The 21,679-nt window shown below is 61.1% G+C and overlaps 3 protein-coding genes across 6 annotated transcripts in view; 2 read left to right on the forward strand and 1 right to left on the reverse strand.

The window, feature by feature from the left end:
- RBM6 (RNA binding motif protein 6) overlaps positions 1 to 5,422 on the reverse strand; it is a 56,929-nt gene extending 51,507 nt beyond the window's left edge. The window contains exon 1 of one of the 2 annotated variants that reach the window (XM_065846051.2): positions 5,334 to 5,422. The gene's annotated coding sequence lies outside the window, so the exon portion shown is untranslated. Of the gene's footprint in view, positions 1 to 5,095; positions 5,115 to 5,333 lie in introns of those variants that run through there. The other variant, XM_065846052.2, reaches the window with a different exon arrangement.
- A 217-nt stretch (positions 5,423 to 5,639) lies between these two features.
- On the forward strand, positions 5,640 to 10,704 carry MON1A (MON1 homolog A, secretory trafficking associated). 2 transcript variants are annotated; one of them, XM_065846053.2, is made up of 6 exons: positions 5,640 to 5,858; positions 6,817 to 6,958; positions 7,192 to 7,659; positions 7,870 to 8,635; positions 8,729 to 8,876; positions 9,346 to 10,704. In XM_065846053.2, the coding sequence occupies exons 2-6, from the start codon at positions 6,832 to 6,834 to the stop codon at positions 9,484 to 9,486; spliced, it is 1,650 nt and encodes a 549-aa protein (XP_065702125.1). In that variant the 5' UTR covers positions 5,640 to 5,858; positions 6,817 to 6,831; the 3' UTR covers positions 9,487 to 10,704. The 2 variants fall into 2 exon arrangements, with proteins under 2 accessions (XP_065702125.1, XP_065702126.1); XM_065846054.2 differs by lacking the exon at positions 5,640 to 5,858 and adding an exon at positions 5,882 to 6,293.
- A 1,222-nt stretch (positions 10,705 to 11,926) lies between these two features.
- MST1R (macrophage stimulating 1 receptor) lies at positions 11,927 to 20,424 on the forward strand. Of its 2 annotated transcripts, none has more exons than XM_071813148.1 (21): positions 11,927 to 12,010; positions 12,593 to 13,903; positions 15,112 to 15,300; positions 15,382 to 15,507; positions 15,584 to 15,760; positions 15,960 to 16,129; positions 16,220 to 16,397; positions 16,485 to 16,630; positions 16,744 to 16,905; positions 17,172 to 17,265; positions 17,361 to 17,588; positions 17,669 to 17,815; positions 17,890 to 18,049; positions 18,130 to 18,222; positions 18,301 to 18,522; positions 18,603 to 18,683; positions 18,763 to 18,944; positions 19,015 to 19,124; positions 19,236 to 19,401; positions 19,481 to 19,617; positions 19,697 to 20,424. In XM_071813148.1, the coding sequence occupies exons 2-21, from the start codon at positions 12,659 to 12,661 to the stop codon at positions 19,968 to 19,970; spliced, it is 4,287 nt and encodes a 1,428-aa protein (XP_071669249.1). In that variant the 5' UTR covers positions 11,927 to 12,010; positions 12,593 to 12,658; the 3' UTR covers positions 19,971 to 20,424. The 2 variants fall into 2 exon arrangements, with proteins under 2 accessions (XP_071669249.1, XP_065702122.1); XM_065846050.2 differs by having other exon boundaries at positions 11,929 to 11,974.
- The last annotated feature ends 1,255 nt before the right edge of the window (positions 20,425 to 21,679 follow it).

Raw genomic sequence — 21,679 nt, forward strand, 5'->3', positions numbered from 1 at the left:
AAACTGTCAATATGGGTGGGCAAACAATTTGATATCTGCTTTGATTAACATAAAGCTTCCCAACACACTGTGCTGTCTGACACTATTCAGAGTGCAGACAGAAACGTGAGAACAACACAGTCTATAAACAACAAGGACCATTGCTGAACAACAGTTAGCAATTAATGTTTAATCCAAACTATCTTTGCCAAAAGCTCTTTGCTGTTCAAGGAAACAATCACTCCTATTGGTCTGCTATGGCTACTCTGCCCTCAAAAGTCTACAGACAACAGAGCAGGTTCTGCCAATAAATCACTACAGGCACTGTCCCCCACCACTCCCCTCACCAAGCTGAGTGCCTCAGGTAACATTTGTCTCAACAGACACATAAAATTTCATCCACTTCCTCCCACTAGCCAGGAAGGTGCAGATTTCCTGTCCATTGCCAAAGCCAGGACTTGAAATGGGAAGTACTTCCATCTACCCCACCCCCTCCCAAAAAAAAAAAAAAAAAGACTGCAGCAGAACTAGGGCACAATGAGGCAGGTATCAACCTGCTGGTCTCAAACCTGCTCTGGTTAACCTGGTTGCAACGGTTGTTCAGGAGGGCAGCAGAGACACCAGACCAAGGTCAGGAGATCTTGCTACACAGCAGCTCAAAAGCAGGATTTAAATTCACCGCAGCCGTTCGGTGGAAGAGGAGACAATACAGTCACCACCAAGCCTGGCTAGAGTAGCTAACCTCGAAGACTGGCACGCAAGATCCTTTTTCTTCTGCTTCCAAAGGTCAGCACTGCCATACGGGCAGCAAGTCAACCGAGCAGGTTATGACATACACCAGGAAGTGACTCCATGGGTCACAGAATCATAGAGTCATAGAATCATAGAATTGTTTGAACTGGAAGGGACCTTCCAAGCTCATCCAGTCCAACCCCTGCCATGAGCAGGGCCATCTTCACCCAGCTCAGGTTGGCCTGGCCTAGGATATCTCCAGGGATGGGGTATCCACCACCTCTCTGGGCAACCTGGGCCAGTATTATACCACCCTCATTGTAAACAATTTCTTCCTCATGCCCAGCCTCAATCTCCTCTCTTTTAGTTTAAAACTATCACTTCTTGTCCCATCGATACAGGTCCTGCTAAAAAAGTCTGCCCCCATATTTCTTATAGGCCCCTTTTAAGCACTGAAAAGTGCAATAACGTCTCCCTGGAGCCTTCTCTTCTCGAGGCTGAACACCCCCAACTCTCTCAGGCTGTCCTCCCAGCAGAGCTGCTCCAGCCTCGGGTCATTTCTGTAGATTCTCTGACCCTTCTCCAACAGGTTCATGTCTGTCTTGTGCTGAGGACCCCAGAGCTGGATGCAGCTGCAGGGGGGTCTCACCAGAGTGGAGGAGAACAGCAGAATCACCTCCCTCCACCTGCTGCCCATGCTCCTTGTGATGCAGCCCAAGATACAACTGCCCTTCTGGGCTGCAAGCACACATGCCAGCTCATGTCCAATCTCTCATCCTCCTGTACCCCCAAGTCCTTCTCCACAGCCTGGATTGATATACCGGAGGTTTCTCTGACTGAGGTGTGAGACCTTGCACTTGGCCTTGTTGAACCTCATGAGGTTCACATCATTCCACTTCTCGAGCTTGTACAGGTCCCTCTGGATGGCATCCTGTCCCTCAGGTGTGTTAACTGCACCATTCAGCTTGGTGTCACCTGCAAACTTGCTGAGGGTGCACTCAATCCCACTGTCTATGTAACTGATGAAGATGTTAAACAGTGCTGGTATGGACCCCTGAGGGACACCACTTGTCACCGGTGTCCATCCAGACATCGAGCCATTGACCATTACTCTCTGGATGTGACCATCCAGCCAGTTCCTCATCCACCAAACAGTCCACCCATCAAATCCATACCTCTTCAGTTCAGAGAGAAGGATGTTGTGGAGGACTGTCCTGCACCAGCCAGTGCTCAGGGGGAGGCTGGGGACAGTAAGGCCTGGCAGAGTGCTGGTGCAGCCGTGTGGGGGCTGATGAAGGCAACCAGTACAACAACCTGCTCATCCACTTGCCATAGGAACGTTTCTAAAGAAGCAGGTTCATTCAACCAGCTACTCAAGCCCAAGAGCCCTGGTCTGCTCATGTTTTACACGGTTCTCAATGCAGCAAGCACATCCATAGTCCCAAAGATTTCCTCCATAAGGACTAGCATTTTTTTGGTCTTTCTCAGAGGTGAATCTGAGAGAACTGACACTGCACTCTCCACAGAGAGGACATGCGAGCAGAGATGGTTACAGCAGTCACCATTACAGCTGGCTGGCATCAGCCAGTCCTTTTATCTACGATCTTTTGCAGCCTGAAGACATCTAGAGCAGTGTTTCTTGTTCTTCCTTTTTTGATTTCCTCCCGCACTCAAGTTCTCATCAAGTCAACAAGCTTACCAATGCTTAAAAAAAAAAAAAAAATCCCTTGCCAGCTGGGAATTGTTTGAACATAATATTCAAATTATCAGACAGGGAAAAAAAAATTCTGTTGGACTGAAATGAGGTCTGGCGTAGATCAGCTGAGCTGTGCAGCCACATCCATGAGGATGAGGTCACGGTTCAATAACATGGGCAGCAGCTCCAGCTCCCACAGTCCCTGTTCAGCCGATATGATTTCTGCCCTATGCCTCTGGCAAGGCATAATGTGTTAGTTGTGCCAACTTGTGCTTTTTTTGGGTCTGCACCATAGATGACCCCCCGAAAAGAGTTATATTTAACACAGGTTATTTCAGCGATACAGTTTATTACACAGCCCCACAAAACAGGGTAATAGCAAACTGCAGGACAGGGATGGAAACTTCTTGGACTGGCTTCCAACAACGCCAAGACCTTCCACACATAACACTCTGCCACAACCACTCCAAAAGGCGCACGCTGTGCCCAGAGACCATCAGGATTCACCCTGCTGCCACAGGCAGGTACAGCCGGCTCAGTTCCCACCTCTCTGCTCACAAGCAGACACCAGGAGACAGGTCAGCATGAGTAAAGCTGTTTGCCAAAGACACACTAAGAGAGGCTGGGGCCAGGCCAGCAGCAAAGTATGGCAAAAATCCACCCTCAGCTGTGAGGAACTGTGCACCAGCTAGTCTTGCCACAGTTCAAGTCACAACCACACATCTGAGGGAGATGGCACAAAGGACGTTTCAACCACAGAACGCACAACGTGGTCCAGCTACTACCAGATTTAGAGTTCTTTTAAGACAATAATTAGCTGTTAACAATTATACTGAATATTCAGGAGGGCTGAAAAGCATCTTGAAAGTATGGCATTTGATTTCCTTCCTCTCCCAGCTGGCTGCTTCCTGGTAGCAAAGCCTTGGCTCCAGTGAAGAGACAGGTGTCTCCAAGGAGGGGAAGCTCTTTGGTGGCCTTCATCTCCCCAGTTGCCAGTGGTCCCACAGCTCTCCCAGCAGACAGGAGAGTCTGATGCAGATCCAGATGCTCCCTGGCAGTTACACCCTGACAGCAGACTCTTCTGCATCTCTTATTTCAATTTACATCTTACTACAGTCGAGTAATGGCATTGTACATCAGAGCCACGCAAGTGAGCCAGACTAAGAAGCTGGCCTTCTTAAGGAATAATTAAGGATTTCTGGCAAAGGGCAGAGGGAGGAACACCAGCACAGACCTCCAGCACCTCCTCACTGACTTACACCCAACTTTGCACCTTGTCTTCCAAATCTGTGGGAAGACAGGATAAACTACTGACTGATTAGGCAAGGTGAAGTTTCAAAGAAATGCTATTTCCAGAAAAATACTCTGATACTTACAATACTTCTTCAAACATATTTTGCCAAGGCTGCCAGACTTGGTGTTTATAGACCAAGAGGAAATCAATCACAGAACTACAGACAAGACTACACTCAATGAACAGAGGAAATAATTTGCTGTGTAGCAACTGTCGGTGCTCAGTAAAATTTTTGTAAGGCTAAAGAAAGGAAAAAGTCTCTGTGAAATTCAAGTATTGCAAGACATAAACATGTCACTGAAATTCGACACTGAAAGGAGAGAGAACCATTGCAGCTCTTTGGGGTATCAGGCTGCAGGTTTTCACTTAAAGGGGGTTTGTGTGCTTTTCAGCTGAATTATACTTTTAAAAAGATGTATTGGAAACAATTAGGTGAATTTCTAACACACCCCCCATTACTATCCTGACCTTGCCTGTCCCAAAGGACTTCACAAGCACATTCCCAATTCTCACACCACCAACACCCTGCTGGGACAGGGAAGGGGATTCAGCAGGATTTCCAAAATAATACCACACACCAACAACAACACCAAACTCTTGTGGTGCCAGTTGTTTTAAAAAACAAAACAGGAGAGCTCACCGTTATTGCTTCCAGCAGTTCATAACCACAGAGTAACCAAGCCACGTCCTGTCTCCATCTGAGCCTTTATTTACAGTCCAAAATGCCATTCAGCCCCTCCTGGGGGTTACTGTCAGCTAATCAATCCCCAGCAACAACCCCCGTCACCTTCCTCTGCCTCCCAGTGTGAACCTGGACCACTTTTCATCCATCCCTTCTAAAAACACCTGTGTCCTGGGACACTTTTCACAGAAATGCATATAATATGCTATGAAAGACGTCCTAATTTTGACCAGGGCCTCACAATAACAGAGAGATACCCAGAAACACCACAACCACTAACAACGGCACAAATGGCAGGTCCAGCGCTAGGCATGGCTGCGGGGACACCCCGGGGTACCCCCGGACCGGGCTGCCCGAGTCCGCACGCAGCCGTGGGGTCACGCCGGGGCACGGAGCCGGGACCTGCTACCGCAGCCCAGGCAACCCCAGCTCGGACTGACCCCCGGCACGGGGAACCCCAGAGAGACGGCCCCCATCCTGAAAAACTCCACTGCCACTGGGGGAACCCCCCGCTCCTCTATCCCAGGCGGCCCCGACAAAGGGCTCACCCCTCGCTCCTCTATCGAGGACAGCACCACGGTGACACTCCCACCCCGGAGACCCTCAGAAGACGCCCCGCCCCGCTCCGCTCCGCTCCCCTCTGGCGGCGGGATCCCCCTTTGCCCCAGCGGACAACCCCGAGCCCCTACTTCCCTATCCCAGGCGGCCTTACTCTGCGGCCTCTGCTCCGCCTCTGCACCCCAGGAGACACCTCCGCTCCGCTCCCGCACCCGGGACGCCCCTCTCCGTCGCCTCACGCCAGGCCCCGCACCCGCGCGCCCCTCCCCCGGCCAAGTCCGCGAACCCCGCCCAGTTCCGCCACACCGGACGGCCCCAAAACCCCCCGCCCACCGCGACCACCGCGACCACCGCAGCCGTCGCTCCCTCGGCAGGCCCGAGCCGCCCCTCACCTCCGCCGCCGTCGCAGCCGCGGCCTCCGCGCCAGGCCCAGCGCACCCACAGCGAGACACCGGAACTTCCGCCCCTCTGCAACCCCTGGGCACTCTGGGAAGCGGAGTCCCCCCCCCGCCGCACTAGCACTACCACTCCCGCCATGCCCCGCGCGGCAGGGCTGTGGGCGGACTCCATCTCCCAGCATGCTCCGCGCGGCTGCAGCTGCCTGCCGGGAGTTGTAGTCGCGAAGGGGCGGGCAGCGGCCGCGGGGAGCGCGTCCTGCCTACAGCTCCCATGATGCCGCGGGGCCGGTGCCCGACCTTGTGGCGGTGGGGCCAGGCCCGGGCAGGCCGCGGGGGCGGATCCCGCCGCGCCGGTGCCGCGATGCCGGGGGTGCGGCGGCGGAAGGTGGTTGCCCGCCGCCGGCGTCGTTCCCCCCGCCTCGTCTAGGCCGTGCTGGGGGCTGCCGGGTGGCCTCCGCCGCAGCTGCGCCCGCCGCGCTGCCCGCCGGGCCTCCGGTGCTGACGGGAGGAGCCGCGCAGGTCGGTCCCGGTGCGGGGGACTGCGGGGCGGTCCCGGGCCTGACACTTCCCCAGAGCACCGGCAGCGGTGGCCCTCTGGGCGGGAGGGGGGCCGGGACAGGCCCCGCACTGTGCCGCGGGGGTCCCGGGGAGACCCCGGCCCGCGGGGGCAGCGGTGCGGCCGGAGAGGTCGGGGCCCTGACCTGTAGCCCAGCTCCCTCCAGGGCTGCCGGGGGGCTGCAGGCTTTTGGGGGCGTGTCCAGCCCACCAGGTGCGGCGTTCCCGGCTGGAGCTGGGGGTGTCACAGCCAAGCCGGGGCTCTCTAGCCCGCCCGATGTCGGGCTATGGGGGGGCTCCGGCAGTGAAGCAGCGTGAGGTCCCCGCCCAGCCGCCTTCCTGCACTGCTGTGTGCGTGTGTTCGCTGCGGGGCCGGTTTCCCCGCGGGGCAGGGAGAAGGTACGGGCCGGAGGCACTGCCGGGTTTGCGCCAGGGGTGACCCGGGGGGCGGGGGCTTGACAGGGCATCGTGCACCCGGGGAGCTGTGCCACCTGAGCGGCTGTGGCCTCGGAAGGAGCGTCACCAGCCTGAGCTCATCTCGGCCACCTAATCCAGGCCAAGGAGTGCCATAAAACCCGCCCTGTGCAAATAAGAGGCCTCTGGGATTGAGCAGGGCCGGATCCCTTCCCCCTCGCTGCCAGGAGGGAGCCTGAGCAGCTTTCCCAGCACTCAGGGGAAATTGGGGCCAAGCCTGGATGAAGGTGCTGGGGCTGGGGGGCTGGAAGGAGCCAGGGCCACAGGAGGAAGGAAATCCTGCTGGATTAGAGCAGCTTTTCTGACATCTCAACAGAGCTCAGTGCTGCCTGCTGAGCCAGCAGGACTGGGCCAAGGGTGCTGGTGAGGCCCCACTTGAGAGTGGAGCGTTTTGGGGCCTGTTTTGTGGGTGAGAGCACAGAGGGGTGACGCTGTGGGTGACACGCAGGTCCTGCCGTGAGGAATGGCTGCAGATGTCCAGAAGAAGAAAAGCTGGGAAGTGCCCAATGGGTCCCTGGCGCCAGGAGATGGGCAGCATGCGGAGCGATCCGAGAGCCCCACGCCGGGGCTGGCGCAGGGGACAGAGCCAGGTATGGGGCAGAGCTCGATGTGTGGGTGAAACCAGTTCTTGTTGTGCAGGGGGAGATGGGCCCCCTGGCAACTCCCCACCAGGAAAACCTGCACCCCTGGGTGCCACGGGATGGGGAGAGGAGGCCAGCACCCTCCCTGCAACCCTCTATCGCTTTTGTGTCGTCTGTCTGTCCGCTCGCTGTCTCAGCGTGGAGGACAAGCAGACAGACACTGCATGGTCCGTTGTCTGCAGGGGCAGGCCAAGAGGGAGCCATGTTCGTGCACACCCGTTCCTATGAGGACTTGACAAGTCCGGAGGACGGAGCAGCCACAGTGCGGAGCACAGAGGAGGGGCGGGGGGAGCCAGCCGAGCCCAGCAGCATGGAGCAGATCAGCAAGGACTTCAGTGAGCTCAGCACGCAACTGACAGGCATGGCCCTTGACCTGGAGGAGGAGATGAGGCCAAGCAAGGAGGGGAAGCTGGAGCCGTCCCCGCAGACCGCCCGCCGCGACTCGGTGCTGTCCAGCAAGGAGGAGGAAGACGTGACCATGGATGCCTGGCGCATGCACAGGAAGCACGTCTTTGTGCTGAGTGAGGCGGGCAAGCCCGTGTACTCCCGCTATGGCTCTGAGGAGGCCCTCTCCAGCACTATGGGCGTCATGATGGCCCTGGTGTCCTTCCTGGAGGCTGAGAAAAATGCCATCCGATCCATCCATGCAGGTACTGCCCAGAGCGGGGGGAGTGGGACAGGGGATTGTCACAGCTTTCCCAACTGTGCCTCTGGCACTGTGGGCCACATTACTGTCCCCAGGGGCAAATTCGTTTTTGGGTGGGGGGAGGGGGGCACTGCAGCCTGGCTCCCTCTTGCAGCCCTGGGGAGCCAGGCTTAGCTGTCTGTCCCCGGCCCCCTGGGGACTCCCTCCCGAGCAGATGGCTACAAGGTGGTCTTTGTGCGGAGAAGCCCTCTGGTGCTGGTGGCAGTGGCACGGACCCGGCAGTCGGAGCAGGAGATTGCCCACGAGCTACTCTACATCTACTACCAGATCCTGAGCCTGCTCACCTGGACCCAGCTCAACCACATCTTCCAGCAGAAGCAGAACTACGACCTGCGCAGGCTCCTGGCCGGCTCAGAGCGCATCACCGACAACCTGCTGGACCTCATGGCCCATGACCCTAGCTTCCTCATGGGCGCTGTGCGTTGCCTGCCCCTGGCAGCCAGTGTCCGGGATGCTGTCAGCACCAGCCTCCAGCAGGCCAAGGCCAAGAGCCTGGTCTTCTCCATCCTCCTGTCAGGGAACCAGCTGGTGTCTCTTGTGAGGAAGAAGGATCAGTTTCTCCACCCCATTGACCTCCACCTGCTCTTCAACCTCATCAGCTCTTCTTCCTCCTTCCGGGAGGGTGAAGCCTGGACTCCCATTTGCCTCCCCAAGTTCAACTCCAGCGGCTTCTTCCATGCCCACATCTCCTACCTGGAGCAGGATATGGACCTGTGCCTCCTACTGGTCTCCACCGACCGCGAGGACTTCTTTACCGTCTCCGACTGTAAGCGGCGCTTCCAGGAGCGCCTGCGGCGGCGGGGTGTGCACCACGCTCTGCAGGATGCCCTGCGCACCCCATTCTACAGTGTCGCCCAGGTGGGCATCCCCGACCTCCGGCACTTCATCTACAAGTCCAAGAGCTCTGGACTCTTCACCAGGTGAGGCCCTAGGGGAAGCATTGGGGGTGTGGGACAAGTCTTCTCCGTGAACGCCCTTCTCCAGGGGGCTAACAGGGTGCTGTGTTCCTGCAGCCCCGAGATTGAGGCACCCTACGTGCAGGAGGAGGAGAAGGAAAGGCTCCTGGGGCTCTACCAGTACCTTCACAGCCGGGCTCACAACTCTTCACGGCCCCTGAAGAACATCTACTTCACGGGCCCCCGGGAGAACCTCCTGGCGTGGGTAAGGGCTGTGTGCAGCGTGTGGATGAGCCCAACTTCTCCAGTCCTGCATGGTGGAGTGAGGGGGTGGTGACACAACACACCATCAGCTCCATGGTCCCTAGGGTTACCCCAGCCCATGTGTGGTCCTTTGGGGGTCAGCCTGTCACTATGTACCCCTGTGCCAGGGAGGGACGAGCAAGGACAGCAGCTGGGACCGGTGAGCTCTGGCACTGCGGGCTCTGCCGTGTGCTGTTGTGAACTCCCCCATACCACGGAGAAAACCCACTGTGGGTGCAAACCATGAGGTTTGGTCCTCCCACTTCTGAGCAAATGAGGTGCCACCCATTTAGGGTACCCTGCACTGGAGCCCCATGTCCCTGCACTGGAGCCCCTGTGCCTGCTCCCCATTCCTGTGCGGGGAAGATGCAGAGCCAACCCCAAGTGAGGCACAGACATGTGCCCAGCAGGTAGCCTGTTTTTTCACGCAGGTAACCAGCGCCTTTGAGCTCTACATATGCTACAGTCCCCTGGGGACCAAGGCCGGCGCCATCAGTGCTGTCAACAAGCTCATGAAGTGGATCCGGAAGGAGGAAGACAGACTCTTCATCCTCACGCCCCAGACATACTGACAGACGTTGCCCAGGGCATGGTGCCAGCCAGGGGAGCCCCTGCGGTGCCGGGGCACCTGTCCCCTGGGAAAGCTTGGGCCATGAGTCCAGGGGAGAGGGCACGGTGGGACTCCGGAGCTCGGGGAAACCCACCCATGGGACTGTCCAACCTGGGTGTTAGAGCCAGAGCGCACAGCTGCTTGAGGATTGGGTGAGCAGGACTTTCTCTCATCCGCAGGCACTGCCCCTCTCTGGGGAGGCTGCCCTTCCTCTGTGGCCCCCGGCCCCATTCCTCCTTATGGATGTCCTGGAGCAGGGCTCCTGGTACCTCAGGTTGCTGGAGGGCAGTTGTGGCCCTGGGCCTGGCACCCTCCTCTCTGCTGTCCTGGGGCTGTGATGAGGGTGGGTGTCCCTGGGGAAATGTGGCAGCACTCAGGGGACCCCTATGCTGCTGTCCCTGCGGGTGGTGGGTGATACCAGCCAGGTGGGGGACAGGGCTGGCCCAGGGAATGCGCTGCTCCTCTCCCTGCCCTGGGGGAGCCAAAACCCCAAGTGCCAGGCAGCCCCTGGCAGTCCCACAGCTGTCCCCAGCAGGTTCCATTCCCTTGGCATCTGTGTGAACCTGGACCCTTCCCACCATGACCTGGGGACACTGGCAGGCAGGGTGGCAGGTCAGCCTGCCCTGACCAGGGCAGCGGAGTCCTGCTTCCTCCCCCACAAGCACAGAGCAGCCCCAGAGAAGCCTGGAGTACCAGGGTGCTCATCATGGTGCTTGTGGGCTCATAGTGCTAGCTCCTGGGCAGTGGACCCTACAGGGTCAGCTCAAGCACTGCCCCCTGGACAACCCCCCGGCATGGGGTGCTGGTGAACCCCAGCCCGAGGAGGGTCTTCCTCTTGATGCGGGAGCACCTGCCCCCAAACCCAGCCCCTTGAGCCAGCTGCGCTGAGCTTGCTGCATGGGGGCCACCTCCTCACCAGCCGTCCCCAGGCACTGGTGTGGGGCTGAGCACCCATGAATGCTGCAGCACACCAGGCATGGCCTGACCCTGTCTTTTGGGGCTGTCTGATCGCTGCTGGGATGGGTGTTCAAGAAGGGGCAAAGCCACCGGGGTGGCACTGAGACACCGAGGGAGATGGGAAGGACCCGTCAGGGCTAGTGCAGGGACTATTCTCCTGTATTTATGCTCCTGCCAGAGTGTAATTGCTTGTCTTTGCTCATAAACATTATCTGGACCCTAAGCCAAGTCTTTGTCACGTTCATGAGTGTGTGTTGGGGGGGCGGTGCAAATGGCCACGGTGGTAGGGAAGTTTGGTCCAAGTTTGGATACAGTGCAGTCCAGCCCTGGGGACCCGCTGGATGCCGGGAAAGCTGCTGAGGCACGGTGCAAGGCAGCCAGGACTGTGCTGGAACCGCTGGTGGGGGCAGTGAAAACCCTGGGATGGGCTGGCCAGAGCCAGCTCATGTCGAAACTGAGCGGGAGCTGTGCAGCCGGAGGAAGGAGCTATTGGGTAAGGCCAGCATAACCACCAGGCCTTGCACAATGCGGGGGCGGGAACCTGGGAGTGCTGAGCCTGCCCAGGTGGTGAGGGCAGGGGAGCCCATTTTCAGCATATTCAGCCCCTTCTGGGACCAAAGTCCCCCCCAGCAGCATGAGGTGGTGCCCTGCTCGGGCTGGAGAAGTCCATGTGCACAGCCTGATGGCAGCAAGGCGCTTGGAGGGCAAATCTGTGCAGCGCATCCGGATATAAAACATCTTCCTGCATCTGTGGGCACAGCAGCGCTGCCACCTCCCACCACTGCCCTTGATGGGGGGAAAGGGACACGGGGCAAAGAATGAACACAACCAGAATAGCCCCCATGCTCTGCTGGCAAAGCTGTGGCTGCCCTAGCCCTGCTTTTGTCCCCCAGCTGGAACCCCACCAAGCTGAACCCACTGCACTCCCCCAGAAGGTCACCCCACCAGCCTGGGAGTCACAAGCGCAGTGCCAGCACAGGCAGCTTCGGGGAAGCGGTGATTTCAGGGAAGTAGAGATTTCATGTGCCAGGGTGTGGACAGCCCCTGCTGCCAGTGGCAGACGGGCCAACTGGTGCCAACGTGCCTGGACCATGCATGAATCCTGGGATGCTGGCAGCCGCCTCCCAGCCACGGGGACCCTCTGACAACCACTGAGCTGTGCTGGGCCTCCGAGGCAGTGTGCCAGCCCTACATCAGGAAACCCGGCTCTCACCTGTGTCTCTCTGAGGGATCGTGCCCACCCAAGCTTGTCGTCTGTGGTGTCCAGTAACCCTCTTGGAACCTCGGGACCATGTGGCTCCCTCTGTGCCCCTTGTGCCTCCCAGCACCCCCGGGCTGGGAGTGCCGGTGCCGGCCCTCGGGGAGCCCCGCACGGCCCGGCCGCCCGCCCCGTCCCGCCCCGTCCTGCCTCGGCGGCTCCGGCCCGGCCCCGCTCCGCCCCGCCCCGGCACTGCACGGCACGGCACGGCCCGGCACGGCCAGGCAGCGCCCAGGTGAGCTCCCGGCACGGCACGGCCCGGCTTGAAACGGTACCGGACGGGACAGAGCGGGACGGTGCGGCCTCGGGGCGGGGCGGGCGGGGGCAGCTGGAGCCGACGGGGACCCCGGCTGGGGAACGCTCCCGACTCCGGTGAGCTCGGGGGTGGGCGCCCGGCCCCGCGGTACAGCGGGGCCCCTGTCCCTGGGGACTGACAGGGAATTTGTCCCAGCCCCGTGGGACTGCCCTGTCCCCATTGCTGACCCGAGGGGCTGGATGGGTCCCTATCCCCGCCCTGGCTCCAGGGGGCCCTCGGGGTCCTTGTCCCCATTCTTGTCCCCTGGAGGGGTCATGGTGGGTTTGTGTGGGGCACAGAAGCTGCCAGGGAACAGGTGAGGGTACCTAGGAGGTGGCATCAGGTGGGATTTGTCCCCCTGCTGCAGGCAGTCTGTTTTCGCCTCCCATTTGCAGTGTTTGAGAAGAGGCTTGGTGTAGTCTCTCTGCCCCCAGCAGCACCAATTGTGGTCTGGCCCCAGGGGTCTCTGGCACCCCCAGTCCCACACACAGCTCTAGCACTGCCCCAGGTCCTCACCCCCCTGCATCGGGTAAACCTCTTTCTCCTCTATTTTGGCAGATGCAATGGTGACCCATCCTCTGTGTGTTCCAATCCTGCTCAGAGCTGAGCACTATCAATAACACCATGCTGGTGGCACCGTGCAGCACGGGGCCGCTGTGCCACATGTGCCTCTTGCTGGTGCTTGCCCTGGCCCCACTGGGCACCAGTGCCTGGCAGTGTCCCCGCATCCCCTACAGTGCCACTAGGAACTTCTCCATCCCCTATGTGTTGCCTGGCCTCGATGCTGGCAGCCTTGTGCAGAATGTTGCCGTCTTTGCTGACTCCACTGGTCCAGCTGCTGTCTTTGTGGCCGTCCGCAACCGGATCCTGCTGGCCAACCCCGAGATGCGGCTCCTTTCCGTCCTCATCACCGGCCCAGTGGGCAGCACTGAGTGCCAGATCTGCCGCCTGTGCCCAGCTGTCACAGATGGCCCTGAGGACACAGACAACGTCCTGCTGCTGCTGGACCCGTTGGAGCCGTGGCTGTACAGCTGCGGCACGTCACGACATGGCCTGTGCTACCAGCACCAGCTGGAGGTGCAGAACGGCGAGGTGACCATTGCAACCACGCGCTGCCTGTACTCAGCCACAGGCAACAGACCCATGTCCTGCCCTGACTGCGTGGCCAGCCCCCTGGGGACTAGTGCCACTGTGGTGGCCACCTCCTACGCCTCTTTCTTCTACCTCGGCTCCACCATAAACAGCAGTGTGGCAGCACAGTACAGTCCGCAGTCAGTGTCTGTCCGCAGGCTGAAGGGCACCTTGGATGGCTTTTCGGATGACTTCCAGTGGTTGACGGTGCTGCCACGCTACCAGGACAATTACACCATCCACTACGTGCACTCCTTTACTTATGGGGACCATGTCTACTTCTTGACGGTGCAGCCGGAGCGGCCGGGCTCTGCAGCATATCACACGCGTCTGGCGCGGCTCAGTACCCACGAGCATGACCTCCGCCGCTACCGCGAGCTTGTTCTTGACTGCCGCTTCGAGTCCAAGCGCCGCCGGCGGCGGCGGCACAGCGGAGAGGGGGACACAGAGCACGACATCGCCTACAACGTGCTGCAGGCTGCCCATGCCACCCGCCCCGGTGCGCGCCTGGCCCGCGACCTTGGCATCAATGACACTGACACAGTGCTTTTCGGAGCCTTTGCCGAGAGCCGGCCAGAGAGCCGGCTGCCACGGGAGAACTCAGCTGTCTGCGCCTTCCCGCTCCGCCTGCTCGCCCAGGCCATAGAGGAGGGCATGGAGAAGTGCTGTGGCACCGGGCACCCGGCACTGCTGCGTGGGCTCAGCTTCTTCCAGCCAGTGGAGTACTGCCCGCACAATGTGAGTCCTGCGTCCCGAGGGGCTGCGGGTCTGCTGGGAGGTAGGGAGGTGGGTCTGGGATGCCAGGAAGCACTGGTAGAGTGATCAGGGCTGGGCTGGGCAGTGGGAGAGCAGCATCACCCAGGTGTGAGTCAGCCCCACCAGCTGCCCACTGCCCATTGCAGGGGCCACCCTGTTTTACCAGCGCCAGCCGCACCGAGGAGGCAGGGTGCTGGTGGGGATCTGGCCACGGTCCCCAGCCTGGGCACCCAGCCCTCATAGCCGGGTGCTGCAGACGCATATCCTGGCACTTGGGTACACCACCACTTGCCACACACCCTCCCCTCTAGTGTGGTTTCCCGGAGAGCACCAGCTCCAGCCCCTGCAGTGACTGTCCCCAGCGCCAGGTTGTTGATGGCCACCCACCTCAGCTTGTTTATGTGCATGGGGGCGGACAGGGAAGCCACGGGGCCTTGATGCTCCTTGGGCTGGGGTGTGTGGGGTGCCCGGCCACTCCTGCCTTGCCGCCCCGGCCCTGGAGCCGCTGCTGCCTTCTCTGGGTAAATAAACCGCAGGCGGAAGTGCAATTAGTCACCAGGGTTTCTCACCAGCCACAGCTGTGGGGCAGGAACGCTGAGTTCCAGGGACAAGCCCCAGCATGGCCAGGATGGGGATGGGTGGGCACCCTGGCAGGGCCCCCTCTGCAGGCAGGGACCCGCCAAGTACTGTGACATGAGTTTCGGCATTCTCAGCCAGGCATGGAATGAGGTGCAGCTCAACCCCTTCCTCTCCCCACGCTGGAGCAGACAGCTCACTGCCGCTGACTCACACCGCTGGCAGGGGCAGCCGGGAGGGGACCCTGGTCCTGCGCATCAGTGAGTGGCCAGTGGGACCCCCCAGTGCCTGGTGACCCCCTTCATCTCCAGCCCCCCCACCAAGCCCTGGGAAAGAGAGGGCTGGCTTTGGGGTGCTGGTTTTGCAGTGCTGCCACCATTAACCACATCCAGATGGGATGGGAGGGGAGGACAGGATCTGACGCCATGCAGGGGCTGTGGGAGGGGTTGCAGATGTGTTTTTTCCCAAAAATATGTTTGTAGCCTGAAGGGGAACTTGGGCAATTGGCACTCCCCAAAATACCTTGTGGCTGTAGCTGGTGCCCACCTGCAGGGGCGTGGGGGGTCAGGGTGACAGCACTGGTTGCAAGATGCTCACCCCATGCTCCGCTGCAGATGAACCTCTCGGCACCGGTGACCAACACCAGCTGCTGGGACCAGCCCACCCTTGTCCCTGCCGCCTCCCATAAGGTGGACCTGTTCAATGGGCACCTGGCTGGTGTTCTCCTCACCTCCATCTTCGTCACTGCCCTGGGGGATGTCACTGTTGCCCACCTGGGCACGGCAGAGGGACGCATCTTCCAGGTGGAGTGGGGGCCCAGGTGGGATGGGGGGCTCCCAGCAGGGCAGGGGGTGTCCTCAGCCCCTGGCTCTGCTCCACTGCAGATGGTGCTCCAGCGCTCCAGCTCCTACCTCCTCACCTTGGCCAACTTCTCCCTGGGGGAGCCTGGGCCAGTACGGGGTGCCCTGGGGCTGCAGGGCCACTCGCTGTTCTTCACTGCCGGCACCAAGGTGAGTGAGGGGACCAGGGGCTGTGGAGCAGGTGCTGAGTTCCATGTGCCCACTCCTCTCTGCTCTCCATCCCCAGGTGTGGCAGCTGAATGTCACTGGCCCTGGGTGCCACCACTTCTCCACGTGCCAGCACTGCCTGAGGGCTGAGCGCTTCATGGGCTGCGGCTGGTGTGGGGACAGGGACGGCTGCACCCGCCGCCACGAGTGTGCTGGCCCCTGGGTCCAGGATAGCTGCCCCCCCGTCCTTACTGACGTAGGTCTCCGCTGACATCCCCCTGCACCCCACATCGCCTGGGCACTCGGGTGGGGAGGGAGATGGCAAATGGAGTGGCACATGGTGGGACCTTTGCTCCGTCTGGACACCCTGCTCCATGGGATGGGTGTTGCACCCTCTAGGGAATGGGATTTCTGGGCTTCTGGGGCTCAGGGCAATGCAGGTGCCTCTCCCACAGTTCCACCCCAGGAGTGCCCCGCTGCGGGGCCGGACACGGGTGACACTCTGTGGCATGACCTTCCACTCCCACTGGGACCCCAACCCTCACCGCAGCCCCCCCCCCACCTTCCGGGTGGCAGTGGGGCGGCGAGGCTGTGCCGTGTTGCTGGAGGAGAGCAGGAGCCACAGGTGCGCCACAGTACTTGGAGAGAATGGCGGCTTAAGAGGGTCCAGGGCTGCCCCCTGGCCAGAGGCTGACTCCCTATCTCTGCCCCACAGACCCCTGCCCACCTCCCGCCGCAAGGACTTTGTGGATGTGCTGGTGTGTGAGCTGGAGCCGAGGGGCCCAGCAGCGGTGGGGGGCCCGGTGGATGTAGTGCTCACAGTGGAGGAACCTGCCAGACCCTCTGCCTTCCATGTCCATGGCTCTGCCACCCTCAGCGGCTTTGTCTTCGTGGTACGGCCCCGTGACAGTGGTCACCCTGGTAGGGTTTTAGGTGGGGGGTGTTGGCTCACTCACCACCCAAACCCCATCTCTGCCTAGGAGCCCACCATCAGCACCATACACCCCCCATTTGGCCCCCAAGGGGGTGGCACTTACCTCTCACTCCGTGGCACCGACCTCTCAGCAGGGAGCAGCTGGCGGGTGATGGTCAATGGCTCTGAATGTCCCCTGGCTTGGGAGCCCAGGTATGGCCCAATCCTGCTGCTGCTGGGCACAGCAGGGTCACTGGCACGGGGACAGGCATGGGGACTCCCTGCAGTCCTGCTGTCCTCTCCAGCCACAGCTGCTGTGTCCCCAGGCAGGGTGATGGGGTGATCCGGTGCGTGGCTCCTGCTGCTGGTGGCCTGGGCGCAGCCTGGGTGACCCTGTGGATCGATGGGGAGGAGTTCCCAGCCCCTCTACCCTTCGAGTACCGTCCTGACCCCTTCGTGTCGGCCATCACCCCCAGCTGCAGCTTTGAGTGAGTGCATGGGGTCCCTATCCCAGGGGCAGATGGCCCCAGCCTCCACCCCACCCTGGCCGGGCTGGATGAGGTGCTGGAGACCACATGCACCCCATGGGCCATGTTAACCTTGGGAGCCACATGCACCCCAAGGACCACATGCACCCTGGGGACCATGTGCATCGTAGGGCCCATGTGCACCCCAGGGATCATGTACACCCTGGGGACCACATGCACCCTGGGGGTCACATGCACCCCAGCGCCCTGATCCCTGCCCGCCATAGGGACTCGATGCTGACCATCATTGGCACCCACCTGGACTCTGTGTATTGCACCAAGATTCGCTTTGAAGCCAGTGGTGTGAGGACCAAAGCTACAGTAAGCACTGGGACAGGAGGCTGTCACCCCCTGGCCCTGCCTGCCCCATCCGTGGGCACCGTGCTGTGCCAGTGCCAGCATCCCCCTGCCCGCAGGAGTGTAAGGGCCCGCGGGCACCGGAGCGGCTGCTGTGCCGCAGCCCAGCCTTCCCCTTTGAGAGCAAGGTGGAGACGGCGCTGGGGAACCTGAGTGTCCTACTGGATGGTGTCACCAGCCCCTGGCTCTTTCGCCTGCGCTACTACCCCAAGCCAAAGGTCTATCCCTTCGAGAAGGAGGACAGGCGCCTCCGCCTCAAGCCTGGTGATGATGAGATCGAGGTGCATGTATGTGGGGCAGAGGGGAGAGCCAGGGCGGGGGCTCCCACTGTCAGGACCCCCGGGCTGAGAGCACTGTGTCTGGGCAGCAATTGGGGCTGGACACTGTGGCTGCCTGCATGAACATCACCATGACAGTGGGCGGCCAGCACTGCCACCCCAACGTGCTGAAGAATGAGGTGACGTGCCGCCTGCCCCGTGAGCTGCGCCTGCACCCAGCTGGGGCCCCTGTGGAGGTAGGCACCACCTGGGTGGGCACCCCCCTCCCAGTGTCCCCCACTCCATCCCCGCTGAGCCCCTGTTCCCCCAGATCTGCGTGAACAGTGCATGCGAGGCGCTGGGCTGGGTGCTGCCCCCTGCCGCCTCTCTGGACCTGGCCGCCAGCCTGGCCCTGGGCACCAGCATCACCTTCCTGCTCTGCTGCGTCCTGGCCGCCGTGCTGCTCCGCTGGCGCTGGAACAAGAGGAGGGGTGAGTGCCGTGCTCACCGGGCAGCCTTCTGCCCCTCACCCACTCCCCACCACTCTCCACCCACCCCACGCTGCCCCCAGGGACGGAGAACCTGGAGTTGCTGGTGCAGCCTGGCCGCAGTGACCCCCCCACCACCACCCAGCGCCCTGGCGTTGACTACAGAGAGGTGCTGGGTAAGTGGGTGTCACCGGTGGGTAGGGGGGTGCTGGGTGCCTGCCCAGCCCTCACCATCCCTCTGCCGGTCCTGGCAGTACTGCCCACGGCAGGCAGTCCCGGACCAGTGAGGCCGCAGGCACGCTTTGCTGGCACTGGCGCCGGTGCCAGCGTAGCAGGTGGTGGCTCCCCCATGCCCCTGCTCAGGGTCACATCCTGCTGCCTGGAGGACCTGCGGCCAGAGCTGCTGGAGGAGGTGAAGGACATCCTCATCCCCGAGGAGCAGCTTGTCACCCACCGCCACCAGGTCATTGGCAAAGGTGATGCTGCACCCCGATTTGGTTGTCGCATCACCTACTCACCATGTGTGGTGACAACTTCATGCTGCCTGTCCCTGCAGGGCACTTTGGCAGCGTCTACCATGGCACCTACACGGACCCGCTACTGGGGAACCTCCACTGTGCCATCAAGTCCCTGCACCGTGAGTAGCACCTGCTCCAGTGGTATGGTCCCGTGGCACAGCACGGCAGCGGGATGCCCCATGGCTTGGCTCTTGGTAGGCATCACGGATGTGGAGGAGGTGGAGGAGTTCCTGCGTGAGGGCATCCTCATGAAGAGCTTCCACCACCCTCACGTGCTCTCGCTGCTGGGGATCTGCCTACCGCGCCATGGGCTGCCCCTCGTCGTCCTGCCCTACATGCGCCACGGGGACCTGCGCCACTTCATCCGTGCCGAGGAGCGGGTAGGGGGCTACCTATAGGGAGGGGGTGGTGGGGGCCAGGGTCACCCCACTGACTGCTCCCACCCTGCAGAGCCCCACGGTGAAGGACCTCATTGGCTTTGGGCTGCAGGTGGCCCTGGGCATGGAATACCTGGCCCAGAAGAAGTTTGTGCATCGGGACCTGGCAGCCAGGAACTGCATGTGAGTACGGCCATGCCTGCTGGACCCCAGTGTGGGGTCACCCTGTGGGCCCAGGGGTGGCCATGGGGGATGCTGCCTGCTGGCTCACCTCCCCAAAACACTGTCCCACAGGCTGGATGAGACACTGACGGTGAAGGTGGCTGACTTCGGGCTGGCACGGGACGTGTTTGGCAAGGAGTACTACAGCGTCCGGCGTCACCGTCATGCCAAGCTGCCTGTCAAGTGGATGGCATTGGAGAGCCTCCAGACCCAGAAATTCACCACCAAGTCGGACGTGGTACTCACGACACCCAACCCTATTCCCTGTCCCCCATCCCCATCCTGCCTGCCCCCCATGGCAGCTCTCTGCTTGGCAGTGGTCCTTCGGGGTGCTCATGTGGGAGCTGCTAACACGAGGGGCTCCGCCATACCCCGAGGTGGACCCCTACGACATGGCCCGCTACCTGCTGCGAGGGCGACGTCTACCACAGCCCCGCCACTGTCCCCACACACTGTGAGTGGGGCTGGGGTGTGGGCAGGGTGGTGGTGGGTGTCTTGGAGGGCTGCTAGCGCTGATGGGGTTGTCGGGGCAGGTATGGGGTGCTGCTGAACTGCTGGGCACCGGCACCTGAGGAGAGGCCATCCTTCGCGGGGCTGGTGGGCGAGCTGGAGCGTGTTCTGGCCACACTGGAGGGCGAGCACTATGTCAACCTGGCTGTCACCTACGTCAACCTGGACCGTGGCCCCCCATTTCCCCCGGCCTCTCCGGGGCAGCTGCCTGATGGCGAGGATGAGGATAATGAGGAGAATGAGGAGGAGGAGGATGAGGAGGAGGAAGAAGAGGAGAAGGACCCGGCCATGTGCTGATGGGGTACCCTGTACCATGGAGACTCCCAGGCCCCCATACACCATAATGGCATCCCCTCAGGAGGGATACGAGATGCAGCTAGGTGCTATGGGGTACCCTCCCTACGGGAGGCGCCGGGTGCAGTGGGTGCTGGCTCACACCCGGACCCTGTAGGTGCTCACCAGGCTCAATCCCACACCTGTGGGGTGCTGTGGGGCTCTGTCCTGCCCTGGCTGGGTGTTGGGTGGCTCAGCCCCACAGTAGTGAGGCGATGCCATGGGTTCTGGGGCTCAGCCCCACAGCAGCTGGAGGCTGGGGGCCCCAGGCGCAGCCTCACACTGGTGAGGCTCTGCTGTGGTGCACTGGCTCAGCCCCAGCAGGTGCTGGGCAGGGACATGGCCCATTCAGGGGTCCCGTGGCCTTTCCAGCCCCTTGGCTGTTCAAATTGCTCATTAAAAATGATTTATATTTTTCCCTGGGCTGAGGCCATGTCTTTCCCAGGGGCCATGCCCTGTGCTGGCAGCACCCCTGTCCCCCTGCGTGGCGGGATCGCTCCCTCGGGTCCCCAGCCCCACAGGGCACCCACCTCGGGGGGTGCAGGTGAGGGTGCACTCACCATTCCCGTGCCAGCCACGGGAGGGCACCTGCACACCGGTGCTGGCATGGCCACCCGAGGCACCACCGTCCCTCTCCACCTGGTGCTCGCCATGCTGGGGCCACCCAGCATCATTACCAGCTCACCTAATGCCACCTTAGTTGCCCCAGGAGCTGCCTGTACAGGAGTTGTCCCGGGGCTGGTGCCGGGGCTGCCGAGGAGCAGGGGAAGTGGCCGAGTCCCCACTGACACTTGCTGCCGGACCAGCTGTCTTTCTCCTGTTGCTGGCAGGGGTAGCAGATGTCACATCCATGAGGAGCTCATCCCGATGAGGAGGTCCCCTGCACCCCAATTTTGGGGCAAAATCCCCTAGAAGAAGCCACTGGAAAAGAGGAGGGGGCTGGTGATGGGCATCACCCCCTGGGTGCACATCCAGAGCTTGAGCTGGGAGGTGAGGCCAGTGTTTTGGGCTGGATGGATGAGCAGGGGATGCTGAAACATGCTCCAGCCCCATGGTCACAGGCAGCTCCACTCTCCGATCTGTGGCAGCCACGCAGGTCCAACAGCCAGTGTCAGCTCTAAATAAACCTCCCTGGCTGCTCATTAAGCAGCGCTGAAGCCCGTGGCCATGTCAGCTCCGATCAACCGAGCTGTCTGTCTCCACTGGCACCTTGTACCTGCATGATTCCACCACTGCTTGCAGGAGGGTATTTTTAGGGTGGCTGGGTCCCAGCATCCCACAGCCAGCGTGTGTCCCACCACAGTGCCTCAGTTTCCCCGTGATGGGGCCATGCTGCTCCCCTGGCCTGGGTTTTGGATTGGCTGTGTCCCCTGGTGTGGGTGCCAGCCCTGCCTGCGTGGGATGGAGCAGCACCATTTCAGCTCCACTGCCAAGTTGCTGTGGCAACGGGAAGGGGCCAGTACTGCGTGGTTATTACGGGCTGGATCAAAATTGGGAGGTATTGGGGGATGTGTGTGCTGGGGGTGCAGCCAGGGTGGCCAGTTGGGACACCACCAGTGGCCAGGATGCAGGGAGGGATGCAGGCAGGGATGGATGCATGGATGGATGGATGGATGGATGGATGGATGAGCAGACAAGCACTCTGGGTGTTGCATGGGGCAGGATGAGTGTTG

The sequence above is a fragment of the Patagioenas fasciata genome, chromosome 10 (assembly GCF_037038585.1).
Source record: "Patagioenas fasciata isolate bPatFas1 chromosome 10, bPatFas1.hap1, whole genome shotgun sequence".
NCBI lineage: Eukaryota > Metazoa > Chordata > Aves > Columbiformes > Columbidae > Patagioenas > Patagioenas fasciata.